The sequence below is a fragment of the Crassostrea angulata genome, chromosome 3, assembly GCF_025612915.1.
Source record: "Crassostrea angulata isolate pt1a10 chromosome 3, ASM2561291v2, whole genome shotgun sequence".
Classification (NCBI taxonomy): Eukaryota; Metazoa; Mollusca; class Bivalvia; order Ostreida; family Ostreidae; genus Magallana; species Magallana angulata.
Genome location: NC_069113.1, coordinates 11,756,225 through 11,782,551, shown reverse-complemented (window position 1 = coordinate 11,782,551; position 26,327 = coordinate 11,756,225). Strand labels below are relative to the sequence as shown.

Below are 26,327 nucleotides of genomic sequence, written 5' to 3'. Positions count from 1 at the left end.
CACTGCAAAACACAATCACTATTTCTTGTTTTGCATTAGAACATGTATGACTGCATTATAAGAGGTTGTCATGTTGTGAAGTTTTTGCCTTCAGTCTTGCTGAGCTATAATTTGATGTGACAGTATTAATCTCTGTGTAGCAAGAGTCCACAGCAATGAGATTGCTTCCATCCGATCAATACAATCTTCGGATTGACTCCCAAGCTGCCTCAGTATCCGCACAAGTGAAGGCAATTACTTACAATTAGGACTTTAGAGCAATTACTGAATTAAACCTATAACACCCCCACCTAATCACGATTGGAACTTTCAATTCAGTGCGCATATATTGAGCTTTAATTGAACTTTCGGTAATCTCTTTTGTTACTAGATATGGTAGGTATTTCATAATTGCAAAACAGTGTATGTACAAGCATATTTTTTTTACTTCTGCTTTCAGTTCTATTCAGTTTAATATCTCGCAAGATGTAATAAAGGTGGGTGCATTTAGTCTACAGAACTTACATGTAGCTTGCTACTGTATAATAGAACATATTGGAGACTTTGTGTATTGTCAAGGCATCATTAAAACTGTATATATCCATAAGATGAACAAAGTTCCTTAAGCTGAGAACAGATATCAGTCGAGTGACGAGATGATCCTATGTACAAAGGCGGACTGTCAGCACATCCCGGCCAATGAAGACTGTGAGATGCACAAGTACAAGTGTCGTATCTGCCACGCTGTCAGGTGGGTGCCTCCAACACATGATGATGAGTATATATGCCCAGGTTTAAACTGTCCCTTTCCCTTTGGCATTTTATAATGGTGCAGAATAAGAGCTGCTACTAAAGATTTGCTCTATTCCTCATACAGTTTTCTTCTGTCTACAATCAATGCTTAAACTTTTTTAGAGGAATTCAGGACCAATGGTCAATACTGTAGATTCCTTATTTTATGCGAGTACTTAATTCTGCGATTCAACAATTTACCATCAAATCGCGAATGCCAAAATTTTATCATAGTTTGATGTAGTTTACATGTGTCCCAAAATTAAAAGCAAGATTTTAGAATTCGCGAGACGGACTTCTCGAGATTTTACGCGGATATTCATTCCTCACGTTTAATTATGAATTTACAGTAAACTTCCTGTAAGGTTGCCTTAAATTTAGGAATATTGAGATTTATTTCAATTTGATTCATCCTTTGTCATTGATGGCTAAAAAATAAAGAGGATAAATTCTGCATCATTGAATACTGGAAAATGTACTCAAATTTTATATAGATAAGTTAGTTCAACTCTTTCTACAGGGTCAATATTTCAGACTAAATATTAATAGCTGTAGATGGGTTTACTTATCATTATCTACCTAGAAATGACAGGTGCAGTCAATGGTACCATGAATACTTTTGTAATAAGTATACTAAATGGTGCTTTTTACAGACAAGCAGTTATGGTAATTTTGAACTTGTATGTATGATTATCTTATTGTAGATTTCATTGTCAGCCTGTCCATTTCATTAAGGTGGTATGGGACACCTATATATAAACAATGACATCAAGTTTAATTTTATGAATAGTTTCTTTCCCGTAATTGTCACCTAGAAGTGAAACGCAGTGGGTTAGAGGTTTCACTATGAATCTGTAAGTCATGAGTTCGAATCCCGCTGGGGATTTTAAATTTTTTACCTTTCCGCAAATTTTTAAAACATATTTTTGGGGGTGAAATATTGTAAAATTTGAAAATTCTAAATCAGTGAAATTGTTTCAATTATAATATACTTTAATTAATATTAATATTGACAGATGTCCCATTCCACCTTGACAGCAATTCAGTTTTGGGATTAGAGATATCAGCAATATTTATATCCTCTAGTTGCTGTGCCAGTGTAATCTTTTGAGGCCAGAATCAATTTCAACTTGTTTGGACTGAAAACCCATGGTTTTGTGAAAAATTAATGGAATCCTTTTAAATGTAATTTTACGAGAAGAAATGTGAGGTTGTAGAAATATCTTGCTATTTCAGGTACCAAAGTAGTACCTCATAAAATTTTTAAAACTCTGTGCATTTGAAGCACAGATAAAACATAACAAATACTGTAGGTAAAAAATAAAAATTTTCAACCAAAGCCATTGAAGCAAGTTTCTGGATGCTAAAAGTAATGTACTAGAAAGATAGTACATTTCAAATCAGTTTGTAAATTTACTAAAATAGAAACCCAGTGTTGGCGAGGTTTATTTTTGTTATATTTAACATTTATTTTAATTGCAATCTGACATGTTTATGAGTGTCACCAGAGCCTGTATAAAAATTGAGTATGCATCAAAACTTTTCCTTTTCCTGTTTATGACTTATGAAGAAATTTTGATGAGAAGCCAGAAACAACAGTTATTGATTTGTATTTTCTGGCATATTGTATGAAAGTTTTTGTTGACTTAATTAGTAAATTTTACAGTTTGATGATACATAAACTTTTGTACTATAGTCTTCCTATTTACAACTGTTGCCATATTTCTATTTGGATGAACAATTGATTCAATGTATTGACTTAGCTATGAAATCCTGAAAATTAGGGTTCAACGAGTAAGGAAAACATTACAGTATTTCACATTGAAAGCAAAATCCATTTACAATTACTGCAGTTAGTACAGTAATTCATGAATACTTTCACTGCATATGTGTGTGTCAGAAAATTGAGTATCCTACTTATATAAAAGGGATGGAGTTATTTCTGTAAATCATGATGTAAACTGATAAAATCATTGATTTTTGTCACCTTAGTACTTCACTGTATGAATGGTATGTCAACTCAGTGCGGAAGGATGGACAATCTATGACGGCCTTATTCTAATGTACTGGAAACAAATTAAAAAATCCAATTTACTTTAGCTATAGCGATTGAGTGAAATGCAAGATGATTTAAAAATAAGCTGCATGCAGCCAACTCAGTGGTGTAATCTAAGCAATACTGAACAAATATCATATACACCTTTTTCGAAAGACCATCATACCTTTTTTTTCAATGATTATGTAACAATTAATATTAAGATTTGAACTTTTTTTAGCTCACCTGAGCTGAAAGGTAGTGTAGATTTAAAGTTGTGAAAATCATGACCCCCGGGGGTAGGGTGAGGCCACAATAGGGAGTCGAAGTTTTACATAGGAATATATAGAGTAAATCTTTAAAAATCTTCTTCTCAGAAACTAATCAGCCAGGAAAGCTGAAACTTGTGTGGAAGCATCCTCAGGTAGTGTAAGTTGTGAAATTCATGACCCCTGGGGGTAGGGTGGGGCCACAATGGGGGCTCAAAGTTTTACATAGGAATATATAAAGGAAATCTTTAAAAATGTTCTTCTCAGAAACTAATCAGCCAGGAAAGCTGAAACTTGTGTGGAAGCATCCTCAGGTAGTGTAAGTTGTGAAAATCATGACCCCCGGGGGTAGGGTGGGGCCACAATGGGGGCTCAAAGTTTTACATAGGAATATATAAAGGAAATCTTTAAAAATGTTCTTCTCAGAAACTAATCAGCCAGGAAAGCTGAAACTTGTGTGGAAGCTTCCTCAGGTAGTGTAGATTCCAAGTTGTGAAAATCATGACCCCGAGGGTAGGCCGGGCCACAATGGGGGTCGAAGCTTTTCATAGGAATATATAGAGTAAATCTTTAAAAATCTTCTTCTCAGAAACTAATCAGCCAGGAAAGCTGAAACTTGTGTGGAACCTTCCTCAGGTAGTGTAGATTCCAAGTTGTGAAAATCATGACCCCGAGGGTAGGCCGGGCCACAATGGGGGTCAAAGTTTTTCATAGGAATATATAGAGTAAATCTTTAAAAATCTTCTTCTCAGAAACTAATCAGCCAGGAAAGCTGAAACTTGTGTGGAAGCATCCTCAGGTAGTGTAAGTTGTGAAATTCATGATCCCTGGGGGTAGGGTGGGGCCACAATGGGGGCTCAAAGTTTTACATAGGAATATATAAAGGAAATCTTTAAAAATGTTCTTCTCAGAAACTAATCAGCCAGGAAAGCTGAAACTTGTGTGGAAGCATCCTCAGGTAGTGTAAGTTGTGAAAATCATGACCCCCAGGGGTAGGGTGGGGCCACAATGGGGGCTCAAAGTTTTACATAGGAATATATAAAGGAAATCTTTAAAAATGTTCTTCTCAGAAACTAATCAGCCAGGAAAGCTGAAACTTGTGTGGAAGCTTCCTCAGGTAGTGTAGATTCCAAGTTGTGAAAATCATGACCCCGAGGGTAGGCCGGGCCACAATGGGGGTCGAAGCTTTTCATAGGAATATATAGAGTAAATCTTTAAAAATCTTCTTCTCAGAAACTAATCAGCCAGGAAAGCTGAAACTTGTGTGGAAGCATCCTCAGGTATTGTAGATTCAAGGTTGTGAAAATCATGATCCCTGGGGGTAGGGTGGGGCCACTTGGGGGGTGGGGGATGTTAATGTTTTACATAGGAATATATAGAGTAAATCTTGAAAAATCTTCTTCTCGGAAGTTCTTTGAGAACTGCAATACTCAACATGTGATATGACTATGATATCATCCTGTTAGAAAAGGGACTAATGATTACAAAAATAAGAATATCCAGGGGGGAAAATGGATTTTATTTATACAGGATCTACATGTATTATTGTACATTGTCCAGATTATTTGTTTTATGACTCCATTAAGCTGATTTTATCATAACTATTGTTCCTCAGGTAAGCGATGTGGCCCATGGGCCTCTTGTTATTTAGTGCATTGTATGTCATCCTTTCCTTTTTTCAGGTTTTGGATAGACAATTACCCCATCCATTTTGACTTGGATGTAAGACTGAAGACAGTGATAAATAACTTCAGATCCATTGCTCACTCAGAAGGCAATGAAGCATGTAAACAGCTTCTGGACTTGTCCAAAGTGTATGTATAATCTTTTCTGTCACTCAAAACCAATAGGGGGATCAAGTTGTGCTTCAAAAGTCCTCTGAAAAGAAGAGAGCCAATGAATTTGTTTCATTGATATTTCATCAAGTAATTGTTGTTGAAACGTAAAGTTCATTATTTCCCCTGCACAATCATAAAATTTTTCTTGATATTTATCCAGATCCCCCTCCCCCCAATTAAAATCACAGAAATTTGATTTGATTTGATTGCCCAATGGTCAGGGCCTAGTATATTTTGCAAATGAGAAGAAAGTGTTTTGTGCCCTTTGACCAAGATATTTTAAATCGTTTTCTCATTGATCAGATGAATTGACCTGTAAAAATCCTAGTTGAAGACACAAGTGCCCATTGAAATAAAATATTTGTTTCAAGCTCTAGATATTCTAGAATACCGGTACTAGAAATTCACAAAATTTCAGCATGTTTATTGAGAATGGTAAAATTTCACAGAAATCACCTTTTCACAGTTTAATAGTTATTTATCATAGTGATCGTGAGTTATCTCTCTTATTACTTGGACAAAGTACCTTAATTACCTCACATACAGAATGAATGCAAAACCTGAAGTAATTGTTATGCTTCTGCCATCTTCAATAGCTAGTGAGCTAAACATACCCCTGGCTAGCGTTATATACCTAATGTTTTCATCTTTTTTTTCTTCTGTAGACTTAAATTGATAAACATATTGTTCAGAAGTGTTATAGATTCTTGTCATTTGTTTTCAGTCCAACTTTTGATTGGATGAGGAGAATTTCTGTCAGACCAAGCAAGCACAATAGGAAGGTTTCCCTGGTGTTCAACCACTTGGAGCCCATGGAATTAGCTGAACATTTGTCATATTTAGAGTACAAGGCATTCCGCAGAATAAATGTAGGTTATCTATTCATGACACAGAATGTACATGTACATCACATCTGATATCATGTGTACCGTTATATGCAAAATTCATATCACACATTATATGTTGCCTATATTATTACCTAAAAAATATAAGAGATTTTTTTTTTCAGAATTGAATAATTTTCCTTTACAAGTAACTCTGACTGTAGATTCCTTCTTTATTGTGAGAACTTAATTCTGTGATTCCACTGCCATTCTGCATCAAATTACGATTGCCAAATTTTGAGCATAGTTTCATTTAGTTTACATTGATCTATTTGAAATTTTAAAATCCAAGAGATGTTTTTCCAAAAATTTTATGCAGACATTTTTTCCTCACCTTTAATTAGGAATCTACAGTATTTGCAAGATTACATGTACAATCGAAGGGGATACCAAACACTAAACATGTTAATTTTTATTTCACAATGTTTCAGTTCACAGACTTCAAAAACTATGCAATGTCCGGGTCCATTAAGGATAACCCCAAGTTGGAGCGGTCCATAGCTCTATTTAATGGCCTCTCCCAGTGGATCCAGTGTATGGTGCTCAGTAAAACCACCCCCCAGCAAAGAGCAGACGTTATTGTCAAATTTGTTAACGTTGCCAAGGTAAAGACAGTATATTTTACATGTAAGATTCACTTATCTTCTTTGAAGGTTCCAGATTTCTGAAGAAAAGAATTGTGAAATCTTGTAGAAGTAGACGGTCAATATATCCAGTTACATTTTTGAAAGCAGAGTAAATAATTTCCCTACTAATAGTAGTACTTGACATTATTTAGGAGATAACATCTTATGCTTCTAGGGGTTTTTTTTCCCCGTATAGCTAGAATTATTGGCTTTGTTTTAACAGCACATTTTCATGGCTTCCTGGTACTCAAAGGTGAAATGCTACCTGCGTCTTTGCTCCTGGAAAAAAATTGAATATCAAGCGAAATTTCCTGATCAATAAATTCTTTCGTTTGATAGGTTTGTGCAAATTGTCGTCACAGCACTATTTTTAACTGTTTGCTAATCTAAATTTGCAAACCTTTGGTTAATGGAATTTAGATACACTCTCGTCAAGATTATGACATAGATTGCCCATAATGTCATTGATTTAATTTGTAAATAACCTATTGATCTTTTTATAAATATTTGGAATATTAAGATAAGTTGATTTTTTTTTGTCCTGAAAATTTAAATTTTTAATAATTAAACATTATACTGTATTTATTGTAAACTGTTCAAGATTATTTAAAGGGCTCCCTTTCCCTATTTTAATTGCTGATATTGAACAAAATGGAATATTTCATTAATGATTACTGAGGGTTTTTTGTTAATGAAAAAGATTATTTTATACCGGTAATTAATTTGGCTATTAAAAAAGAAAGTTGCTCTTTAAAATTGAAAGTTGTGGTTGATTAAGTCAAGGCTGGAAATGGGGAACCCTTTTGCACTTGATCTAGGACAAATCAGTGCTTTACAGTTCAGTGGTTGCAGACTGTTATACATTAAAAATAGAAAAATGTTATAGGGCATTATTTTATACACATGGGAACAAAGGTCCTTTATGAATATAGAATGTGAAATTGTCGACATCGACAGTCGTTAATGAAGTGTAATTAACTTCCCTCTCATGTAAAAGATTGGCATTCTGACTTCTTGGGGTAGCCATAGTCATATGTTGGTTGATTTGGTTCATCCTCGGGCAAACTATACAACAACCATAGTCAGCTCTGCTGGCTGACTTGCTATAGAGACCATTAACTTGGTCTGGGTAGAAAGGCAGTATGTGTGTTCACTGACAGAACATGCCCCAAGTTTAAGCCATAAAACTTGTGTTCTGTAGACAATTACGTCAACTGCCATGATGGTACCCAGTTTTGAAATAGAGTAATTTATCAGCATTTTTACAGGATATAGGACTTCTATTTTTTAATACTGTGAAAAAGAATTGTTATAATATTTGTTTGATATACTGTAAACGTATTAAATTTTGCTGTGAATTCTATTTAGCGTTTTTGGCTGAATGTTGCGTCTGCTAAATCAAGATCATTGCTAAATGGCAAACATGTTGAAAAATTGTTACATTCAGAAATGCGCTAGCTGGTTATTCAAATTCATGCTAACGTGTTGCAAAATAATTTTCCGCAAAATATTGGACATTCAAAATATAATACGTTTACAGTACATTTTACATGAAAGTATCATTTTGGACACCTTTTTTCATCAATGCTCAAATTAGTTAATTAATCAATGTACCAATACATGCAAGTGAAACCTGGTTACCATATTTTCCTAACCACACTCTGCAAATCAGTAAAGTATTGGGATAAATGTATCTTTAATGTTAGATAGTACATCAATCTTAAGAATTGGTTCCCAATTTGTCTATAAAAGTGAAGAATTCAGATTACATGTGCTTGCATGGGCCCTATAGATATTTCTATAATAAACTTTTGATCATACAGTATTTAATTACTATCTTCAAAGTGATGACATGACATTTGATGTTTGACCTAAATTTACCTATGCCATTGACCCTATATTAATGTTAACGTCTAACTTAAATATATAAGTTTCAAAGTTCAAAAAATGTATCAATGGTTATATTTGCAGATAGATTTCTTGCAGTGCTTTAGAATATGCCCATGATCTCTAGTCTCAGTGACATTGTATAAGATATGTACCATATTTCAGTTTTGATGTAGTATTTTGAGAATGATTTTATGCTGTGTTTTTTTATCTTAGAAACTTCGGTTACTGAACAACTTCAACACCTTGATGTCTGTTGTTGGGGGATTAACCCACAGTGCATTGGCAAGGCTGTCCAAAACAAACCAAGAAATCCCAAGTGATACTCAGAAGGTAAGGGATTTAACCAAAAGTCCCTAGTCCCTTCAGTACATATAGACACAAAAGTTTTGAAGGGATTTTGGATCTTTAAGTTAAGGAGGCTTTGTGGTCAACAAATTAACCATCAGATCTACCTTAAATTTTGACTTGCAATATTTTTGACCATAAACTAATGTTAAGTGAAGAAAAAAATCCAAATATTTTAGCCAAGATTTGAGCATTTTCCTTAAAAAGACCACAATCATCCAGCCCTCATTAAACTAAATAAAAATATCGTAGTTTTGTAACTAGATTAGGATCTGGCCTCAGGATCATGAAGCAATTTCAGACTTAAGTCAAATTTTCATAAAGTTATAAAATAATTGTTTATCATAAAATGACAATTATATCAAGGCACTCTTAATAGCATTTTAATTGTGTCAGTGTTTCCAATCAAGAGATATCAAGACAGTGTACATGTGTTGACTTAAGTTTAAGTTTGCTTCATGATCCTGGGGTTTGGAATTCAAATTGAACCAAATATATCTTAATTGATAACTAAAAGTTAAGGGATTCTATCTAAACTTTAGAGCTAGTCTGAAAAAATTCAAGTGGTAGATAGAGAGAATTTCACATAGTGATAATTGGATACAAAAAGTTTCTGATAAGCAAAAAAATCTGAACTCACCAGTCACCAACACCGGTACATGTATTCTAAAATATAAGTGGTAAATTTGGAAATAAGTGTGTTTTGTCACAGATCTGATGTGACTTCCATGAGTTTTTACATAAAAATTAATATCGTATATATTGATTGCACCAAAATATCAAATGCACTTGGCTGTATAGTGAAATTCAGCAGTGTAGTTAACATGCAGTAGCTACTCTGACGGTGTTTTCGTCAAGTTAATCCCTGCATTGTGCTTTGAATTGCCATTTCAGGTCCCTACTGCCACGAAGGGTAATATTAATTCAGTCTTTATCTGTTACAGACTTTGATGGAGTTCACCGACCTACTGTCCTCCAATAACAACTTCAGCAACTATCGTAAAGTCTTCAACCAAATCAAGCCAACCGAGTTCAAAATCCCTATACTGTAAGTATATGTCTCAAGTAGAAGAATGTCGCAGCTGGATTTTGCCAGTTGACATCTCCTCGATCTTGTGTGAAAGTCATTATTAAATAAAGACACAGGAAAAATCTATATATATAATGATGCATAGAATGCGTCAGATGTTATTTGCATATTTTATGGTAGTTCCTGGTAATTGAACCTGTCAATGCAGTGTGTAGCTTGATTTACTATCTCTATGCTTTGTAAAATGTTGACCCTCATCAGTGTGACATCACTGCGGTATATATTGCTGTTGTGTTTGAAAATACTCATTACCGGTATCAGATGGTTAATTAGATTTTTAAGATTTCAAGGCTAATTTTGAGTTCAATGTGATATGGTTGAACAAAATATTGATATTTTAATGCCCAGAAACCATTTAAGACTAAGAGTGTGGTAACTTCTAGTGAGAATTTACCCATCTTAAATACCAGCCCTAATACTTCTGTCCCTGTCATCACCAACGTTTTGAAACTACTCAACATGTACAGCCTTCAATTTACATCCTTAGAAGAACAATGCATAAGTTTGTCGGAGGTAAAAACTCAGATTTGAGGCAGAGAGTTTAGAAGAGGACAGTTGGTGGCGCAGAGCCTGAACTTGTATTGGTGTGTCAATGTCGATGTATAAGATAATAATAGTTTAGGTAGTGTTCCCAAAACTCTCTATCTCTACTCCTGGGGATGTGGGAATTAAGGGACAAAAAAGATAAAGTGCACTTGCCCTAATTTCCATTTCTGCTCAATGTTAAATGGTTGGCGACAATGTCAGACATACAATTTATAGTCAGTGCCTTTAATTGTGGCAGCAGGGGGGTAGAGTTAGGAAAGTGCATTAATTTAATGACTGGTTCTAGATCTTGGCAGTGCCATAATGAATTTATAGTAATAAGGCCACACCAATATATTTCTTGTTTGTTGGATATTCTGTGAAAAACTCTTAACTATTCCGATAGTCTGACCATGATTTGTCAAAGACTCCGCTTTCCTTTCTTATAATCTCCATACTGGAAACCCTTCACATGTTCAACCGTTGAGAACCTTTATACATTTCAGAGCTGTTCATTTGAGAGATCTCATCCTACTCCACACAGCCCTACCCGATCAAGTCGAGGGGAATTTGGTTAATTTCCGTAAAATGGTACAGCTCTCTCAGACTCTTAAGGAGCTCACCAAACTCCAAATGCATGATGCTATTCCATTCTCGTTCAACCAGGATCTTGTTAATACACTCAGGGTAGGTCCAGCACAGAGGCTTTTCACATCAAACGTATCTTGCATAAGATAGCTTGACCTACTGTGGTTTCATCAATATTTGTGTAATACCAATACTCATGAATTTTGTTGTTGAGTTGATCAGCAAAATGAAGTGCAATATTTAGTAACATATTGTATTTATAGGATCAATGGCTGTGATTTTACATTTTCTTGAAACAATCATTTTCACTAAATCAATGAAAATTGATGGCCAAGAATATTCTGAAACCACAGCATATGTATATTTTAAAAAAAATTGAATTTAATGAAAATTAAAGTACCCCGGTAATCCTTTTGATTGGAAAATAAACTGAATTGAACTTGACTTTCACTAAGTGATTGATTACATTTGCATTTTACTGGGTTTTTTTTAGCTATCACTTGATTTGCACTACACGGAGGATGAGATATATGAACTGTCCTTGGCCCGAGAACCCAGGAATTCCTTGTCATCAGTCAGTGAGGCAGTACGTAGACATTGATTTCTTAATCACCAAAACACGTCCTTGTAGCAATTGTCCTTGTAGAGGAGAAAACAAAACGCAATTATAGTTTGTAACACTGACCCAGATAATCCTCTGTTTATTTATAGCCGTCCACCCCAACCAAGCCAGCCGTGGTGTTTGCCGAGTGGCTGGCAGGAGTAAGCCCCCCTGATCCAACCACTATCAACAAGCATGTCCACGATATGGTCGAGGTAACTCATCTGTAGATTCTTGATTCTCAAGAGAAATGTTTACTTGTATGAATCTAAGTGTTTCACATGGAACTTTGTTACTTCTATAAATCTTAAAGTTCCATTTTGAAGTGGACTTTTGTGCTAGAACTATGGCTGTTTTATATCTATGATTTTTTTAAGTCAAGGAGATGTCAGGCCAGGGATGAAGTAGCACAAACATGTAGGAATCTCTAATAAAGGGTTGACTAGAAAATCATGCAGTTGTTAAGGGTCATTGTCATAACTGAATTGTGTATTCTATATGATAAAGATCAGCTTTGATGTACTTTCAATACAAGTGACTATATTTAAGGCTTGTTTTAGATGAGTGTCATTAGATGGCAATGTTATTGCTAATGCCTACTGACTCGATTTTTCAGGCTGTGTTCAAGAATTATGATCACGACAAGGATGGATTTATCTCCCATGATGAGTTCAAGGCCATTGCTGGGAATTTTCCGTTCATTGATTCATTCTGTGTCTTGGATGCTGATCAGTAAGTGCAAGTCACTCTGAAATTGAGAATTGTTTCCTAAGGCTCTCCAATCCTCAGCATGGTAAATTTTTGAGGTATTGTTCTGATCCAAAAAAATTATTTATTCATCATTTTTTGAGGTATTGTTCTGATCCAAAAAAAATTATTTATTCATCATTTCTTATACTGGTATGTATATAAAAGATGGAGATTTGTGTTAAACTTTTCCATGTCAAACCAAGGGGTTGAACCTATATCCATCAGGCATGAAGTAATGTTTTCTGTGTGATACCACTGAGCCAAATTCATTGTTGACTCCCAGATATTTAATATAAACACTTTAACATTGCTACACTCAGCACAAAAGTAATACATGTTTTAAGAAATGAACAAATAAATCCTTGATATTTTATCCATTTTAGAGCATTGCTAAGGATCAAACACCATTACACATTCCCAGTTTAATACAAGAAATATAATTTTCCGAAAGCTCAATAATTGCTCTTTGAAGACATAGGCATGAAATTTACACTTAAGCCATATTCATTTTTTCTACAGAAAGAATTGTATGACTAGTTGAGCTGTAGCTAAAAAGGTTTTTATTAACTAAACTTTTCTTGAATATCAGATGTTACATATGATAGAGGATTAAATTTTATAAAATTCAATGTCCCTTTATTTGTGTTGTAATTATTGTCATCAGATATCAAGATAAGAATTGATTTTAATCTTTTTTTTACCAGAGATGGTATGATCAGCAAAGCAGAGATGAAGACCTACTTTTTCAAGGCTAATTGCCATGTGTTACAGAACAGTTTTAAGCATGAGTTCCATGAGACCACTTACTTGAAGCCTACATTCTGCACCCATTGCACGGGACTGGTGAGTTTTAGGCTTCAATTATTGTAGTTTTCTACAGAAATCCCTTATATTCAAGGGATATAACTAATTATTTATATCAGTGATATTACCCTTTCTTCTTATTGACATAACTGGGGTTTTTTTTCATATTGAGGTATTATGTAACAATATACCTGGTACATGTGAACTGAAGTCAGAAGTGCATTGTGTTTTATATGCATATCATCTGTTGCAGTTTTTTTTTTTTTACTCTGGATTAGTAACAGACTTTTTCGTTAGTAAGTGGGAAAGAAGATGTGTGTGTGTATAATTTACAATAAGATTGATCTCGCACGATGAATTCCAAAATTGATCCATGTGCAATCAGATTCAGAATTTTCCTTATTGTTAAACACATTCTCTCTTGTAAGGGGATGCTCAGCTTTGTGTGTACCCTTGTTAAGCTTTAATTTTGTAGTCCTGACGTGTATATCAAGCACAGAGCTTGCAAATATCTTGACTAAGAAGTGCACCTTACCCAACTGAACTGTGAGTCATACATGTCAGTGGGATGTCAGTTTGAAATGTCGGCCAGATGAGGGCTATGTGTGAGCAAGACACTGACCTAGCCGAGTTAGTCATATGTTTTTATATTCCCCACTGAGACAACTGTCTTATGTGGAGATGAATGGTTCAATATGATGTCTTTTGAGGCCTCTGAGGTGATTGATTTCTCACGGGATATGAATGATATAGAACTAAATACATGTAATACTTAGATAATCAAGTTGTATTTTCCTTGTACTTTGAGCACTCGGTTGTAAGTACAAATGAATGCTTTAGATTAATTCTCCCCAACCCCCTACTCACTTATTTTTTGATCGTCTAGTGCAAAAATGTCATGGAAACATGCCATATTGATCACAAAGGCAACAGTTTGCTGTTTTATTAATTTTTTCCTAAAAGAGGGGGGGGGGGGGGAGGGAGGGAGGGAGGGTAAACATTCTGTAACATGACAATAAGGCCAAGATAGATCAAATGTATGTTTCCTATTCCACCCTTTGAAAAAAAGGGGTAGGTAGGTAGGTAAAACATTTTATTTTATTTCAACATTTTTTATTGTTTTCAATTTACAATAACTTCAACAAAATAATTAACATTGAGGTAAACCAGAGTTCATTTCTTTCTCTCTGATTAGTCTGTTAGGTAGATTGTGATGGAAGTTTTCAGTGAGAATTACAGTTTAACAAACACAAACTACAATTTTATATTGTTTGTTTTTAAAATCCTATATTAAGATATGTTACCTTCCAATATTGCACTCTGACAGCAACTGTCTTTAATGCCAAATATCTTTGCTGTAGTAAGATACTTCCAGAGTTGATGCACTTGATTTTTGTGCAAGAAGTGAATAAATTATTTTGGGTTGGCTCATAAATTTAAGGCTCAATTGGGGAACCGCAAACACAACATTTATTTATTTTGACCTAATTCATATGGTGTCTGGAAAGGGCCATTTGTGCTGGCAAGTTTGTGAAGATGCTAAACTGGTTTGAGCCTTAGGGAATGGCTATGTAAAGTTTACTTAGAAATGTATTCTATGATTAAAGAACATTTGGTATACTGGATAATGGCAGCAATACATCATTTCATAATCATTACATTTTTATACCCTCACTCCGAAGGAGAGGGGGTATACTGTTTTACCCTTGTGTGTCTGTCTGTCCGTCCGTCTGTCTGTCCGTCCGTAACAAAAATTTCTGTCGCATTTATCTCAGCAACTATTTATCGCAGATGCTTGAAATTTTAAAACAGCGTTTGTTAAGGCATGCCATATCGTGGGATATATTTTTGTACCAATCGGATGTCAACTTCCTGTTAAATGACGACTTTGCTTATTTTTTAAGCAAAATTTTCAAACAAATTTTCGTCAAAGATTTCTCAGCAACTGTTTATCGCAGATGCTTGAAATTTTTACACAGTATTTGTATAGGCATGCCATATTGTGGGATGTATTTTTGTACCAATCAGACGTCAACTTCCTGTTAAATGACGACTTTGTTTATTTTTAGCAAAAATTTTCGAACAAATTTCCGTCAAAGAATTCTCAGCAACTATTTATCGCAGATGCTTGAAATTTTAACACACAATTTGTTTAGGCATGCCATATTGTGGGATATATTTTTGTATCAATCGGAAGTCAACTTCCTGTTAAATGATGACTTTGTTTATTTTTTGCCAAAATTTTCAAACAAATTTTCGTCAAAGATTTCTCATGAGCTATTTATCGCAGATGCTTGAAATTTTTACACAGTCTTTGTTAAGGCATGCCATATTGTGGGATATATTTTTGTACCAATCAGACATCATCTTCCTGTTAAATGAGTACTTTGTTTATTTTAGCCAAAATTTTCTAACAAATTTTCCTCAAAGATTTCTCAGCAGCTATTTATCGCAGATGCTTGAAATTTTTACACAGTGTTTGTTAAGGCATGCCATATTGTGGGATATATTTTTGTACCAATTGGACATCATCTTCCTGTTAAATGAGTACTGTTTATTTTAGCCAAAATTTTCAAACAAATTTTCGTCAAAGATTTCTCAGCAGCTATTTATTGCAGATGCTTGAAATTTTTACACAGTCTTTGTTAAGGCATGCCATATTGTGGGATATATTTTTGTACCAATCGGACATCATCTTCCTGTTAAATGAGTACTTTGTTTATTTTAGCCAAAATTTTCAAACAAATTTTCCTCAAAGATTTCTCAGCAGCTATTTATCGCAAATGCTTGAAATTTTAACACACTTTTTGTTTAGGCATGCCATATTGTGGGATATATTTCTGTACCAATTGGATGCCAGCTTTCTGTTAAATGTCGACTTTGCTTATTTTGCATATTCACATCAGAGCGGGGGTATCACTAGTGAGCATTGGCTCACAGATTTCTTGTTTTTTCTCTTGAACCACTTTTATAAGTAAAGCATTTAATTACAATTGATACCTGGTTATACCCAGTAAATATCCTAGCTATCTCATGTGTGCCTCTAGGATGAAGTCTATATTCTTAAAATGATGCTTTTCATTCTTACGTTTATTTATAAAGAACACTGGAAGGTCAACAAATTACCCATCATATCTATTTTAAATTAAATATGATATTTATAAAGCTATAAATTATTATTTGGCAAAAAAAAAAGATTCTATAAAATTTAGTTTTAATATTTGAATATTTAATTATGCATGTATTTTTTATATGCAGACTGAGCTCTTCTTCTCAAGGAGATTGATATTGCATAGAAATGGTTAAGACCATCAAGCCCTCTTAATGCTCTAAGAGTTAATAAACTATATTGATCTTTGTTTCTTTTCTTTTCTTTTTTTTTTTTGGGGGGGGGGGGGGGTGCTTGTTTAAACCAATGGGCTTCTCATTTGAACCTAGGGATTAGTGAAGAAGTTCTCATTGTCCTTTGTAAATCAATGTTTGCTTTATTATCTCTTTTTTTATATCATTCCAAAAATAAACTAAATTACAAAGGTACCTTGTGTTAGTTTACTCAGGAGACTTTTATTTTCCTGAGATATTGATCATCATTGATTTATATGTACTTCAATTGGTACACACCTTTATCATTCAGTTACTTACATAATAAGGTAGTGAAGGTACATGTCAAGTTCATGAACGGCATCAAGCATTGGTTCAAAGCAGGGGGCATTTAAAGAGGAGAATGCCATCAGTGATGGGTATATATATAATCACAGTAATCAGAGGAGAATGTTGACAGCAGGTATTTACAGGTGTTTTATTCTGATCCCGCACAAAGCGGCGCACAGAGGCAGTCCAGGAGATTATGCAATCCGTGCATGTTTCAGGTAGCGAGTATTTAAACAACTTAACACTTTAATAACAGGCGGGGTAGAAAATTCATGAATGGGATGGGATTATAAAAGTTGTATTGATCTAGGAGTGCTGATCACTGTCTGTATATAGAGTTGAATTGGATAGAACTATTCAGGATACTGGGCTCTTGTTTTCCATATGGTAAGTAAAACCGATAAATTAATTTCTAATCCCGGCCCATTGTTTTTCACAGACCTATGTATTCTGTGGATTGCAATTCAATTTGAAAAATTCAATTTAACTTCTATTCTCTGAAATTTATTTTGTCATTCTTTTACCCTAAATTTTATCTATAGGATATAAGTTTAATAAAATCGTACAGTAACGTTTGGTTTAAATTTTGATACGCTTAGATGTTCTAAATATAGTTCATCAAGACAGTTATAAATGTCGATTAATCTTGTTTTGAAAGTTTTACCTTTAATCCATCATGGGATTATGAGATATTCTAAACAAGTTTTGGAAGTGACTGATTGGATATAGTGTGGACGAGATCAGGTCGTGTTTATTTTTTCTTGTGGTAAAAGATGTGTAAGCTGATCAGTCTGCCATTGTTGTGGGGTGTTTAAACTCTGCAGGAAAGTGTTAGGAAATTGCTCTTCAATGCCACTGTCTGTGGAGCTGGCCCAGACATACCAGATATACTGTGTCAAAAGTCACAAAGGTATAGAGATCATGGCAACAGTTGGTAGCAGGTCTCTGAAGTTTAACTAAGTATGGAGTCAGAGAGGCAGGGGTAAGGAAAACTTGCTTTGTGCTGATAAGTGTGAACAAAAAATAGGGATTATTCATCAAATCTTGCATTGTCTTGATTGGTGTGAAAAAATGGGGCAAAACTTATCGAAATTGGTTTTTTAGCCTCCTGATCGAGATGATCACATTTGAATTGTGTCATGAGGTGTATAAAAGGATGGATAATATAACTCAATCAGATTGTGTTTTCAGGATTATCCTTGGGAATTCTGTCATGTCAACTGGTTGTGATGTCTCTATTTGTGGATGTGAATGTATACTTTAATTCTTATTCAACGGTGTCAGCAGACAAGTTAAGATTTCCTTAGAATTTATTTAAATATTTGATAGGATGAAAGAAATAATTTTTTTATATTTTATTTTTTAGTTATGGGGTTTAATCAAGCAAGGTTGGAAATGCAAAGGTAATGTAACTTTTATGATCAATATGCTCAGAAATGACTGTAATAGAAATTAGAATTTGAAGAATTTAAATTTCTTGGCATGTGTAGAGGTTTTTTTTGCATTAACAGTAATTACACTGCAGTTTTTTATGGAGTCCCATCATGCTCTATAGTTTGTGTAGAATTCCGAATTTTAAAACAGAAAAAAAATTTGACATAACATATTTCTAAAAACTGCTGACATTGCACATATTTACCATTCAATCAAGTTTCAGTATAAGATTTTTAATGAATGGAATTTAAGGAATTTAAAAACATAGGCTTGATAGAATTACTTTATATATCTTGAGTCTTCAATGTCGCCATCTTGTGTGGTCTTTAATTAATTTGTCCATTCCATGATCATGATTACAAGTTCTTGCTGTTTTATATATTATGTACATGTATATGGATGGTTTATCGCAAAAGCACCTGTAGCAAGGCATACTGGTTTATGGCCAGCGTGTACTTTATTTACTGTATTTTAATTGAATTGACAAATATACCATACAGCCATAAAAATTTGGCTCCCAGCATTGTATTCAATTTTATTTTGAAATTGATCAGAATCCATTAGCGTTATGAAGTCTGTGAGATTTTGATTGTCTGACTGGTACAAGAATGAGATGTGTACGTGTTTCAGATTGTGGTATTAATGCTCATAAACATTGTAAAGACTTGGTTGTGATGGAGTGTCGAAACAAACAGCAGTCGGCCGGGAACAAGAGACCTGATGTAGTCCCAAACGGTCAGTGCAGCAGGACATATTATAGACGTATTATTTTATGCTCTGGCAAAAAATTATAATTTTCACTGTTTTTTGGTTTTATATAGGATTCTGGCATATCAAAAATAATTCTTAAGTCTTTTTCTAGTAAATTTTGCAATAACTGCTGATTATAATATTTTGGAAAGATGATCAATTGATTAATTGCTCAATTTTTGTTCAAAAAGTAATAAATACCCAGTAGTATTGAAATTTATCAAACGCTTCTCACTGCTTAATTACCATCTAATTTAATTGTTATGCACCTGCCAAAAGATACAAGGCATAAAAGAGATATTAGAGAGGTTGAGATTTTAAACGTGTACGGGTACGTGTACGTGTGTTAAAACTACACGTACACGTACACGTTTTTGTAATTTATCAGTTGAGATTTCTTAACTTGTAGGATATAAATGTGTACGTAAATCGACGCAGTTTTGTGACATGAATTTATTTAGTTAATTCCAAATAAATAGTAAATTCCTTATCAATTTTCATGCAAATGAAGTTTAAAAATCTGTATAATGTATCACAAGATTACATTCACTCATCAATAAGATTTTATTTGTTGTAAAAAGCTACACGTTTGTACTTACGTGTAGACGACACTCTACAAGTTTAGAGAACGTGTAGAAACCATGTCGTCACAAAAACTGATGACGTAATACGCGAAGAATTTAGGTGGTTTCCCTAGTTCACGTACACGTACCCGTACACGTTTGAAATCTCAACCTCTCCATTATTTGTTCTGTTTACAGGTCCAACATCACACGAGGGTGGGACGTACACGGGGAGGAGGAAGGTATCACAGCGGCAGAAGCGGTCCCGTGTCAGTGTGGGTACTCAGACAGAGGACTTTTATTTCACGGACCCCCGGCGGTCGAACATGAACGGTGATGAGGAGTATTACGAGGGTCAAGAAGACGTCTTCACTCGGCTGGCCCAAACTGAAGAGGTCAGTGTTCTTTTAGCTCTGTAGGTTATTTCTAGGTTGGAAAAATCTATTTCAAATCAAAGAAATTAAATCGATGTTTAAAATTTGGAGGGGAAGCAAAAACATGGTTAATTCAATTTATGTGGGGTGTGGAGTAAAGCATTCCTCAATGTTTCTTGTTTGTCTTTAGTCTTCGACCAATCAGGAGGAAGTACAGTAAGTTGCCATGGTTACTCCCCTCTGTGATATCTGTGCTTGTATGTTTGTACTTCCCTCATCTCTTCATCTGATGTTGTTCATTTCATCATTTTATTGTAGCTTTAATATAAAACTTTTGAAATGGGTGAACAAAAAGCAAACACAACATCAAAGCAAAGTACATGAGTTATGAATGTATTTGAATAATCCTGTGGATTTATACACTTGTAATGTTAAACAATTTAATGCTCTTTCTTCTCCTAACTCTATTACAGATCATTTACTTTCAAACATATGTATGACTGATAACTTAAAAAGAAAGCTTTGCATGAAACTTGTATAAAAAAATCTCTGACTTTATAAAGAAACAATGCTTATGAACTAATAATATTGGAATAGATAGACAATTTTTGAAATCTATTTTTGTTTGCAATTTACAGTAATTTTTGATACAGATATTTTTTAAACTCAAGAATCTTCACCTATGATTTGAATTTTTTAAACTTTTATTCAACTATTCAGTTGTATGATGTTGTAATTTTATAAAATTATAAACACTTATGCACATGTGTACATGTATTAGAGCTGTAGGAAATCCTGGATGTGTCCTGATTTATGTTGAGTTTAACAGTTTACATGTAGTAGTCTTGTTTTGTTGTGATAGGTATTAACCTGTAGCTTTATGGATATCTTAGTTTTAAATTTTCATTAGTATTTTTCCTTTCAAAATACTGGTAATTTTGTTTTACCCATGCCTGTCAGAATGTTTCTTGGTGATTTTTTATTCTGTCTATTGATGCATCAGTTTGAATTTGCTTAAAAATGTAAATTTAGGATAAATGAAAATGAAAACTACCGGTACTGTAAACCCATAAATTATACTTTACATGCAAAAATGTCTTCAAAATTTGTGAGTAGCCTCTCTTAAAAAAATGTATTATACTATTATTGTCATGAAACATTGGTTTATTTATACATGAATGGAAATTAATAAAATGTTTGCTTTTGAAAATTAAGGGTGCTTTCCATTAACGTTGCAATGCTGGTGATGTCATAGGAAAATGTTAACTTTAATAAAACGGTTGGCAATACCTCAGTAAGGATGAATTGCAGCTTTGTTAAATTAATACTAATTGTAAAATTTTTGCTCAATATTGTGGCTTGCAGTTTAAACATAATTCATTGTGGTAGAGACAATCAGAGTTATAGAAATTCCCATGTTGTAGATATGAAAACCTTGATGCCATATTGTTTCCTAAATGGCAATGGTTAAATGTGTTGCCGCAATCACCAGCCGGCAATGCACATCACGCAGATCAGTGGTTATAAGTCAACAATGATAAATCCGACAATGCTGGTTTAATGGAAAACACCCAAATTATTAACCTGCCATTCATGAATTAAAAAATACCAATATTTGGTTTACAGTCCTGACTGAGAAACTTGTGCATATGTAAACAATATGACATAATTAAGGCTAATGACAATTTTGTAAGCCAAGGGGAGAAAAACTAAATATAATATTGGTGTGCTGTTGCCACTAAAGTACTTGAAAAGAATGTAGCAATTACATAACAAATTATGAAATTGTTACCCTAAAATTATAACAGTGATGCTCAACTATGACTGAAGTAACAACTGATACATAATACCTACTACCAAGTACGTTGTACATGTACTAGTATGTAGGCATTTCTTTGTTTTTGTCCCATCAACTGCATACAAGATTTGAAACATAAATACACACACCATGATTTGAACCCTATGAAGCTTGATTCTGCTTCAGATATTGATATGACATTCAGGATATACACTTTTAGTAAAATGAGTTCTTTTATATTTTTTCATTAGACCAGAGACAAGTTGATGGCTGAGAATGCTAAGCTAAAGGAGCAGCTAGAAGCTAGCAATGAACAAAACACACTTCTGAGGTCTCACCTGGGCCTGATTCGTAAAAACACCATAGCTTTTATCCTGGAGCAGATGGATGCTCTCCACATACAGAGAGACACAGAGGTGTAGCCAGGCCGGTCCTAGCCTACACCCACCCAAATCCCTGATCCACCCCCTGTGTTCACACAGTGAATCATTAGTGATTATAGACATTCCAAAGCCTGTACACTACATCTATTTACCAGAGAGTGTGTGGCCAAGCAGCCGCATGGACGATCCTGATTTTATGTTATAGTGAAGCTTATAATTGTAATTTTTTGTTACGTGACGAAGAGGTGTGCTCACAAATATGACCGTACATTGATGTTTATTCTGGTCAGAACTCTATTCCTTGGCTTATTCAACATTCCAGACAAAGCAAAAGATTTTATTGGCAAGGAGAGCTTTGACTGGATGTAACAGATCTGGACATTTGATAGCTGCAAAAACTGGGAGAAAAAGTTCTCCATTGTTTCAAAGTGTGTTCTAAGTCAAACCATGATGTCTTTCAGATGCATTGTGAGTGTTAGGCAGATTTCATGTCCTGTGATTCTAAAATTCTTGATATTTTGTTCACATTCTCCTAATGGTATCAGATCTGACAAAACTGCAGCATATAGTGGAGGATAGAGGAAAAGACTTGCTTGGACTGGTTCTCAGTTATACATCTTTATACCCATAATCCTCAGGCGATAAATTAAGTGTTATTTACCTCCTAAGCTACCAGTGTTGTGCCATAAATACAATATCTCTACCACCACATTTAGTTCCCAAGTGTGGATAGAACCCACTCAAAACTGGAGATCTGATAAACAGAAAGGAAAACAGACTGCATTTTTAATCCGTATATGTATCTTAACCCTCTGGATCTGTATCGCCTCCTTACTTTGTGTTATTTACCAGAGTGTGACAACCCTGGGATCAATTAATATATTTTACTTTTTTTTTCTGTTAATGATATGTTTGAAGGCCTTTATGTACAAAATCTTATGAACAATCAATTTTTTTTTGTATGTTTATTTAACTTTATTAACTTATGAATAGTGTTCTGCATAGCACATGGCACATACTGGTATAGACTAACTAGATTGGCCATGCAGGTCCATGATTGATATCCTGTTGGTCAGTTTCTGATTTATCAGAACAAAACATTTATAATCCTAAATTTATTCCAGATCAACTGTTCTTCCTTATGTGAGGGTGTAACAGTAATATATAAGGTTTTAAAGTTTACCCAGGTCGTTAAAGGTTCATTTTTCCAGATTTTGCCAATTTTGGTGTTTAGTGCTTGCATTTATTTAAATTACTTACCAATGTCTTATATACTGATAGATTCAATTCAAAGCTTATTCTAATTCACAATAACTATGTACAAGGATAGACTTTACAATAACTAAGGACAAAGATAGGCTATCAAATCTGTTTGATGTCTAAATTGAAAGTAAAAGTGAATGCCAATCCTGTTAGTTTATATTTCTCTGATGCCTAAGATACAAGTGTATACCTAGTATATCTAAATCAAGCATCAGACAATATTCCAATGTATATCAAGTGACTTTTTTTATTATTTATTTTAAGTGCTTGGGTTGAATAACCCTTAATTTTTGTTTACCATTTACCAGGTATACAATCTGGGTTACCAAACTAAATGTTTAGAACTGAATGTTGTCACCTGACGAGCAACCATAGTAGATTACCGGTGTCAACTACAGAAATTACAATCAAAAATCTGTTACACTGAAGTCTCTTTTTTTTCTGCCTCTCTGATATTTTGTTCTCATTTTACGATTTTGTTACTTGTTGCTGATTTTTCTCTTTTCTTTGTTACTGTTGTTTTTTGGGAATTTTTTCTTACTTTGATAATTTACATATTTTAACTGTATTTAAATCTCTGTCTCTGTAGTTTAAACTGTATTTGGAAGACTATTGCAGTATTCAATTTTTTGTTCAAACAAATACATGTACCTGTATATGTATAATTACATGTACCGGTACCTAAGTACCACTTACGTACTTTTGAGGGAAAAAAAATTCCACAAAATCAAATGCGCACGCGCAGAACAAAACCCATTATATTATCAATATCTGCTGTTCAAGATTTCAGAGATTATGAAGAAATCTGCCCACTATTTATTACTTGTTACTAAAGATACAAACACTCGTAATTTATTCTCCAAACCACATAAAGAAACCATAGGACTGATATTTAACAAATAGCATTTTGCAATGTTAATTTATTCCAAGCCATGTTGGTCAAGAACTGTGGACCATGAACCATGAACTCGCTGTAAGCGTATTATACTTGGCGTGTACTATATTTGGTGCAAAATTTTCAACAGGTTAGCGTGGATATGATTAAGTGAATTCCTGAAAATACCAATTTATCAATATATATGTTTGACATTTTGCGATGGTCTTGATTTAGTGAAAGCCACATTCCGCCAAGATACACAGTCAAATGTAATACGTTTACAGCACCGTCTTCTTAAAATAAAAATATGTAATGAAAATGGAGCCAAAACTAAACCTATTGCGGTGGTATACTTGAGGTGTTTACTGTGTGTGAAAGGACAACAAAATATATGTACATATCATCTTGTCACATAAATGGCACTGTGGATTGAGAGAATATGCAACAACAGAGTTATATTAGAACTATTCTAAGTATTATGTACATCTTATAAATATACCAATATGGCATTGAGGAAATCAACCAATATGTAGGTTTTTCTTAAATGAGGGATTATGTACATGTGATTTATTAAACTTCAGTACACAGTAATATTTTATATTAAGAAAAATATGCGTATACTTTTATAAGTTGAATTGAGCTAATATATGTAGAATGAAAATTAACAAACATACAATATTTTGCCAGAAACATATTTGGAATTTTGAGATTAATATTACATGTGTAAATGTGGTGTTTAATTTCATCAACCCATAAAAAGAATGGAGAGAAATTTTGGGCTTAATTGATAAAGATAAAACATTTAAAAAATCGATTTTTTTTAATTTGGAAAATTAAATTTTCTTAAGAGAAGAAGGAAGTGGACAGGCTTTGCTTTCTGTCTATCCACTACATGGTTGATTTCCAACAGAGTGCATATACATGTATGTGTGTGTTCAAATTCAAGAGAGTCACATTCACTAGCCAATGGTTATTCAGATCCACTCTACTCCTCTTGGTCAGAAAAGATGCAAGTATATAGATCCATTCCTCCAGCGTCTATTGTTAAGAATGTTAGTATACAGAGAGAAAGACAAGCGAGTGTTAAATGTACGGCCTCTGGCCTTCAATTTCATTCACATTTACTCCAGGATACTATTATTTTTGTACTATTTTTCACAGTGTATGTGAAGCCTCATGGGTGTTAACTGTCATAAAACACCACCATTTCATTATATTTCTTTCAATTGATATATTTATTCATTTTTCACTGGTGATCAAAACCATGTTAAACATTAAACATGACATGGATTCTGTTTGTTGTGAGAAAAGATCAATTAAACATTAAATATCCTTGTTTCTGATTGTTTTTTTTCTTGAGACTTGCCAGATTGTGCACCTTGAATGCTGCAGTAATGAAGGTTATGGTACATGTATATTGTAAACAGGGAAATATTTGCCCCCTTTTTATTTTTTTCCCATTTCGCTCTTGTTGTCAGCAGCTAGGTGAATTTAAGACCAGGCGAATTCTTAAGTTTCAAATTCTCTCTCTTTAAACACATCTGTGTCTTGGCAAATTTAAGATGGGGCAAATCTATTTGCAAGTGGAGAAGGGCGAAAATTACATGGGGTAAAAATAACCCTGTATACAGTACTTAATCATATAATTAGTTTAAAGATATCCTTTTTGTTTAATGCACATATTGTTTACCACCATTTGTTAACATAAGATTGTGCATTGATGTGTGGAAAATGTTCGTCCCTATTACTAGTCTACAAGCAAAAACAAGAACCACATTTTGAGGAAATTTTGAAGATCGGGAAACTCCAAAACGCCTTTAATTTGCATCCTTGACCCAATTGGAAATGGCAGTATAGCTAATATACTTGAGACAGCTAGGGTCAGAGAAAATAGTATCCCAACAACCGGCAATCCATGGCTGTTTCCCTCTGAGTCTCTTAGAAATGAGTCATAAAAAAGTGATGTACAATGATAGGTTAAATATATACTAGTACCACCTTCATGAAAGTACAAATAAGTAAACTTCTTCCTTTTATGTTGGGACTGTTTTAAAACCCACTGAAGTGTCTCCAAAAATTTACAATACAAATGTAGACACAAAAAATAATTTGTACATGCAATGATATGAAGTTATAATTGTTGGCTGCACAACCCTGAAAAGTATATCTGTGGTAACACTCAATAGATGGTGAATTATTGATCCTAAACAGGCTTAAA

At 34.0% G+C, this 26,327-nt stretch overlaps 1 protein-coding gene across 9 annotated transcripts in view; it reads left to right on the top strand.

Moving 5' to 3' along the window:
* Positions 1-25,447, top strand: part of LOC128175408 (ras guanyl-releasing protein 3-like) — a 49,019-nt gene extending 23,572 nt beyond the window's left edge. For 8 of the 9 annotated variants that reach the window (XM_052841016.1, XM_052841022.1, XM_052841017.1 and 5 more), the window contains 15 exons: positions 617-730; positions 4,758-4,889; positions 5,638-5,782; positions 6,229-6,402; positions 8,527-8,643; positions 9,603-9,706; positions 10,780-10,960; positions 11,355-11,447; positions 11,573-11,677; positions 12,079-12,194; positions 12,917-13,055; positions 18,034-18,070; positions 18,732-18,836; positions 19,613-19,809; positions 21,838-25,447. In XM_052841016.1, coding sequence (XP_052696976.1) covers positions 617-730; positions 4,758-4,889; positions 5,638-5,782; positions 6,229-6,402; positions 8,527-8,643; positions 9,603-9,706; positions 10,780-10,960; positions 11,355-11,447; positions 11,573-11,677; positions 12,079-12,194; positions 12,917-13,055; positions 18,034-18,070; positions 18,732-18,836; positions 19,613-19,809; positions 21,838-22,008 — 1,930 coding nt within the window. In that variant the 3' untranslated portion in view covers positions 22,009-25,447. Of the gene's footprint in view, positions 1-616; positions 731-4,757; positions 4,890-5,637; positions 5,783-6,228; positions 6,403-8,526; positions 8,644-9,602; positions 9,707-10,779; positions 10,961-11,354; positions 11,448-11,572; positions 11,678-12,078; positions 12,195-12,916; positions 13,056-18,033; positions 18,071-18,731; positions 18,837-19,612; positions 19,810-19,978; positions 20,005-21,837 lie in introns of all 9 variants that reach the window. The other variant, XM_052841023.1, reaches the window with a different exon arrangement.
* The last annotated feature ends 880 nt before the right edge of the window (positions 25,448-26,327 follow it).